Source organism: Leishmania braziliensis, chromosome 5 (genome assembly GCF_000002845.2).
Source record: "Leishmania braziliensis MHOM/BR/75/M2904 complete genome, chromosome 5".
Taxonomy (NCBI): Eukaryota; Euglenozoa; class Kinetoplastea; order Trypanosomatida; family Trypanosomatidae; genus Leishmania; species Leishmania braziliensis.
In genome coordinates, this window is record NC_009298.2 from 388,437 (window position 1) to 394,678 (window position 6,242).

A 6,242-nucleotide genomic window follows, 5' to 3' on the forward strand; every position below is an offset into this window, starting at 1 on the left:
GGNNNGACTGGCGCGACGTGCGCTCGTGACGGCCGCACATGCGGCCATGACTTTCTCCTCCTCCTCCTCTCCCTCCCCCCTCGGTGTCTGGGCCTGCACGACACTTGCCCATTGTTTCGTCGACGCTCCGTGCAGGTGCTGTTCTCGTTTGCCGTGTGGATTTTCCGCTTCCTCTGAATTTTGTTCCAGTCGACGTGTCGCCAGGCGGCCATCCCGGCTCCCGGCTTGTGAGGAGGCAAGCCTACCGACAGGCCACTTTGCCCGGAGGTTGTGAAGCGGGGTGGCGCTGTCTACACAAACTGCGCAACAAGGGGCCCCCGCCACTAAGCGTGGGCACACTCGCAGGAGGTGCAAGAAGGTGTCACGGCATGTCTTGCGAGCAGCGTAATCTCTGCGTGTGTTCTCTTCCACAAAAGAGATGTTGGAGTTCAGCTCGGCCAGGGTCCCGTCGGTGCTACTCCCGTCGCTGGTAGTGGGACGATGTCTGGTCCCGGCCAAAGGCTCGCTTAAAAGGTAAGCGAGACCCGCGGCGGTGGCGAAGGCGCGGCGGCATTTGTCCTCCCCACATAGTGGCGGGGCACTGAGGAAGCGCATTCCACTAGCCGGAGCTTCCAGCAACCCACATCACCTTCTCCCCTCCCCCTCCACCTCTGTCTTTCTACCGAGTCTCGCAACAGAGCAACGACATCATAGTCGGCACATCCGCCGCATCTCGGACGCTGCCCCTTCTTTGTCCATTCTTGTTTTCATTTTCTCCCGCCCACTTCACCCCCCCCATCGAACACTCGCTTACCGCAAACGCACTGAGACACACCGACGCACACGCACACTTTTCTGCACCCTTTCTTTCCACTACGCTCAGACGGACACGTCGCCGCCATGTTCTTCTCCACCTACGTGCTCACAAAGAAAGGCCCGCTCGCCAAGGTTTGGCTCGCCGCGCACTGGGACAAGCGACTCACCCGCCATGAAGTGAAGGTGGTTGACCTCAGTCAGACTATCCTGCACATTGTCCGCCCTGTCGTCCCGATCGCCCTGCGCACGTCGGGTGAGCTGCTCGTCGGTGTCGTGCGCATCTACGCGCTGAAAGTGAAACACCTGCTGAAGGAGGCGACAGAGGCGACGCTCTTCTTGCGTGTGACGACTCTCGCGACGAAGGGTAGCAAGGCTGGTCTTGCCGGCCAGCACCGCACCACCTCGATCGATGGCGCCGTGGTGCCAGTGAAGGGCAGCGATGTCGAGGCTGTGACGTTTGACTGGAACGCTGACATCGCTGCGAAGCACGGGGCGGTGGCAGACGTTGCCGAGGCTCTCGGCGAGGGTCGCTTTAGTGCTATCGCCGATCTGCTTGGCAGCGGTCGCCGCATAGATGTCGCCGATACGGACAAGGAGGAGGCCCTCTTGGCGTCGGCGTGGTACACCGTGCATCCACTGTCGCAGGCGGCAGGTGACGAGCTTCACACCACACAGCAGGACTACGACGAGATTGCTAAAATGCGGGCGGACTTGATGGCCTTTGGCGAGCGCGCCAGCGGCAGTGCCAGCACCAGTAAGAGCAAATCAAGTTTGTCAAGCATGGAGAAGGGTCGTGGCAGCGTCGCCGCCGGCGTGAACGACATTTCGTTCCCCGCTGTCGGCGATGAGCTCGATATTGGAGTTCCGCTCCCTGACGAGCTGCCGGCGGGCTTCCCTGCTCTGGACGGGCAGGCGCCGTCGGGCATGATGCCAACCGATCCGTTCCTGCTGCCGGACATGATTACTATGAACGAGGAGGCGGCAGCGGCACAGCAGGCAGGTCCAGGTCGAAAGGTGCGGCCAGTGAACGTGTGCGACCTCGCCTCCACGACACTCTCACGCGAAGCCTTTGAGAAATGCATGGCGGACCGCAGCGACATTCTCAACAGCGGGCCGCGCCGTGGCCCCCACGACGCGCAGGAGGAGGCCGACCGCTACACCGTGACGAGGTCCTCTAACCTGGCGAATACGGTTGCTACCAACCTCCTGATAGACGCGGCGCCGCTCTCGGGCGTGCTGAACCCGGCGCTTCGTCTCGCTTATGCGGCAGCGCTGCAACCGAGCGTCGAGGAAGCAGCCACGATGACGGCGCGGGCGTTGCGGACCTCGACAGCACAGCGAAGTGAAGTCCCTGCCGGCGGCGGGGGCGCACTCGAGGCGGAGGATGCGCAGGTTGCCGCGGCGGATCTGGATGGCAGCGCCATGCTACTGCCGGAGGAGGTGACGCAGCAGCCTCGCAAGCGCGGGCGCTACGACGGTGACGGGGTGGATGACTCAACGACGGCTGCGGGTGTGTCGACCAGTGCTCAACAGACACTGGAGCGCATTCGAACGGAGCTCTCGTTGCACGCCGCGCATGGCCGCAAGAAATCCCGTGTTGAGTCGACTGCTTCTCTCGTTGGTGCAAGCTGCCTGCTGCGGGAGGTGTGCCATGGCCTGCGTCGTCGCGATGCCGCGCGCACCTTCGTGGACGTCCTAGCGCTGGCGTCGAAGCAGTATGTTAGCGCGCAGCAGGGGCCTGGGTCTGATGAGGTGCAGGTGACTCTGAACGAGTTGGCCCTGCGTCTGTTGGCTGCGGCGTGAGAGCAGCGGTGTGTATAGGCTGAGTGATGGGAGCAACGCTGCAGCGCTCAGCCCCCTTGTGTGTGGAATGGAGCGTGCATGCTTGTCTGTTTCGCTCTCAATAAACCGTCGAGCCGTCCAACCCCCTCCCTCTTCCTCTTACCTATTTTCCCTACACTGCTGTTTTCACTGTTGCCGGTGCTATTCGGTCTCCACTGACCTCCCCGCTGTCCCTCTCCAACCCCGCCGTCTCGAGGTGTAATGCCATTTTCCGCATTTTCCCCCCCCCCCCCCCCCCCCATAGAGCCCTATCACATGCAGGGCGTGTGTGTGTGTTTGACAGAAGCTGTGGGAGAGAGAGAGGGAGTAACCGAGAGCGCGTGAACACCGACGGTGCGCGGTGGTTTCCGTTGATGAATGGCAGAGCCCTCCCTTTGAACATACCCCCACCCACATACAGCAGCCACACAGCTCTCTTGAAACCATAGAGGCGCAGATGCATGAACGTTCGCGCTTATGAAGTCCATCGTGGCAGTTTTGCACACTACGCGTGTCGAAGTGGAATGTGCGGGCTTCTCTGCCACAGGGCCGCTACCAACAGCGCGCACAATACACTTTCCTCTTTCCCCACGTACACACATACCCATGCCAGGACCTTCCCCATAGAGACACACATGCGATTTTTTCTCTCTTCTTTTTTGCATTCGTTTTTCCCAAGTCGCGCGGTTGTGGATATACATCTCTGTGGGTGCGTGTGTGTGTGTGTGTGTGTGGATGTCTTATTTGGTTTTACACTTTTTTCTTTGGCGAGTATATGCTCCGTGAGTGCGCGAGGTTGGTGTGGGCCCATACTCACACACACACACACGTACGAACCCTCGATGCGGTGCTGGGGTGGTGTACAAGCGGAGCTGACGAGGAAGAGAAAGGGCAAAGGTGCTTTTCGATAAGGGGGGGGGGCAGGGAGAAAAAGGGAGCGCGTCGTGCTTGCGTGTGCGCGTACGTTCGTTTGCATGTGCCTGTGGACCTTTCCCCACCCCCACACACGCGAGGCGGCTTCACTCGTCCTACTGCACACAACGGTTTTACTCTCTGGCTCTACCCCCGCATTAAAACAATGCACGCCTCATCACCACTCGGCCTGCGCTTTCTTTTTTTTCTTTTTTTCTTCTCTCGCGGTCTTCTCTCTCCGCCGGCCTTCGATTCCACCTACGTACGCACACACACACACACACATACACACAGAACACAGCTGCATTGAGCAGACGACTCCTCATGCTTTCTCTGTTCTCTGCTCTCCTTGCTGATGGGGCATTAGTGATGAGCTTGTGTGTGTGTGTGGGGGCGGGGGGGGGGATTCTCTGTCTCGCCTGCATACATGCCTGTTTGCGTGTCTGTAACCATTTGGGTGCCGCGTGCGGATGGGGTAACGGCCGCTGCACTGACCACTACTGCTGCCTTGCGCCGTTCTCCACCACCTGAGGCGTTGTACCTTTCCTTCACTCGTCTTCACCGTTACGTTCTTTTCGCTCTTTCACGCCTACCCGTTCCTCTGGCCTTTTGTTTCTCCGTTCGCACGTGCGTGCGTGTGTGTGCGACGACGGCCAAAAAAAGGAGGGGCCCAAAGTTCTGCACAACCAGACAACGAAACACCGCCACTTGTCCTGGACACGACACTAAAAGCCAACGTGCGCCTTTTTTTTCCTTTCCTTTTTTTTTCGTTCGTTGCAGCCCTCCATCTCCCCTGTGTGCGGTGACGCGGACACGCCTCTCTACTTGCACGTGCATACCCACTCGCGCCCCTACACCATATACCCATAGGCACGCACAAGGCGGTCATGTCGAAGTACGCCAATCCCGAGTACTGGGAGGACCGGTACCGCAGCAATGACACCACTTTTGACTGGTTCGTCACGTATGACAACCTGCAGGCCATTCTTCGCCCTCTCCTGCAGCCGGCAGAGCAGATTCGGGTGCTGGTAGTGGGCTGCGGCAACAGCCGTCTCTCCGCTAATATGTATGAGCACCTCAATATCAAGAAGATCACCAACGTGGATGTGTCGCCAACGGTGATTAGTCAGATGCAGCGTCGCTATTCAGAGATGAACGAGATGCAGTGGATATGCGCCGATCTGCTCACCACCCCGATTGAGAAGCTGATGCTAGAGCTCTGCCCGAACGACTACCTCTATGACTTCATCGTGGACAAGGGCCTCGTGGACAGCATCCTCGGCGGCTCAAACTCCTTTCACAACCTGTACACCTTCAACAAGAACATGTCGCAGCTGCTGAAGCGCGGTGGGCGCTTCGTGGTCGTGTCGTACGGGTCACCCGAGACGCGCATGGACCATTTCCGTCGCAAGAAGCTGAACTTTGATGCGGAGCACAGGGTTCTGGAGAAGCCAATGCTGAGTTCCTCGACCGCTAGCCCTACCGGGCACTACCACGTGTACATCATGGTGAAGGTTGGTGCGAAACAAGGCGCTGCGGTCTCCATGGCGGCAGAAGGCGAGTCGGAGGAAGACGACGATTTCTATGACCGCTTCATGACGCAAAACTCCGCGACACACTGAGGCGCGCGTGACTAACACGGCGGCGGTGAACCACCTCAGGGGGGCTGCAAGGGAAGGGGGCGAGGGTGAACGTGTACCTGTGCGCGGATGCCGCTATCCTTGTTCACGTAAGCGTCCGTCTCGCCACAACCACTACCATCAGCAGCTGTTCTTTCTATAAGCAGCTGTATGCGTGTGAGTGTGTGAGTGTGTGTGTGTGTGGTTTACTCCTTGTCATGGTCGGTGCATTGCGCTGGTGATGGTGATAGTGGCAGTGCCCCCTGTGAGGGAGGGGGGGGGGCGGAGGCCTTCTCTTACTCTGTGTGGGGTCCTGTGGGGTGGGAGTTGCAGGTGTAGAGGCAAAGAAGGGACGCTCATTCACATAGACGGTGACGTAGGGGGAGAGAGAGGGAGAGTGAATCAGTAGTTCTGAGCTGTGTTCACCCGTCTCTCTAACATGATGCCTTCTTGCCCCCTCCCCCCTCTTCCCTCCACCCTAAGCTGTGACACTTGAAAGGTGCGCCTTCCTTCATCCTTCAAGCCACTCTGTCCTCCCTCCTATACCTTTCCTCTCCCTCCACCCTATCATCTAACACTGCAGATGCATGAGTGAGTAGGTGTGTGTGTACTGATGTACGATATGAACGAGATGAAGCGACATGGCATGGCTGTTTGCGTGTATGCGCGCGCGTGCTCACGCGAAAGGAAGACAACCAACAACCGGAAGGCATGCGAGCCAGTAACGTCGACGCCTGTGGAAGCATACTAGCGAGTTTATGCGTATATATGCACACCTGTCGTGGCTGTGGGTGCATCTGGCACCCCCTTCTCCCAGGCCCTTTCTGCGTATGAATCAAGATATGAAGGACTGCAGGAGGCATGCGTGTGTGTGTGTGTGTGTGTGTGTGGAGGGGGGGGGGCTAACTGGGAGTGGAGAGTGCGCTGCTGCCCCCTCACAGTGTACACGTGCCCTTGACCCTCTTGTGTGTGAGTTGTCGCTGTTGTCATGCGTCCACTACAGCAGAGGCAACACATACGTAGACCGCGACCCTTCAGGCTAATGAGCGCCGGATGCTCTTGGACTTCTCTCCTCCCTCGCTTCTCCTCCATTTT

The 6,242-nt window shown here is 58.8% G+C and overlaps 2 protein-coding genes across 2 annotated transcripts; both read left to right on the top strand.

Annotated features, from left to right (window-relative positions):
• Positions 1-879: 879 nt before the first annotated feature.
• LBRM_05_1090 (putative double-strand-break repair protein rad21 homolog) lies at positions 880-2,598 on the top strand (the record flags this gene model as incomplete). The annotated part of the gene is made up of 1 exon (XM_001561873.2): positions 880-2,598. The coding sequence occupies one exon, from the start codon at positions 880-882 to the stop codon at positions 2,596-2,598; it is 1,719 nt and encodes a 572-aa protein (XP_001561923.2).
• Positions 2,599-4,415: 1,817 nt separating this feature from the next.
• Positions 4,416-5,150, top strand: LBRM_05_1100 (conserved hypothetical protein; the record flags this gene model as incomplete). Its single annotated transcript, XM_001561874.1, has 1 exon — positions 4,416-5,150. One exon carries the CDS (start codon positions 4,416-4,418, stop codon positions 5,148-5,150), a length of 735 nt encoding a protein of 244 aa, XP_001561924.1.
• Positions 5,151-6,242: the final 1,092 nt, after the last annotated feature.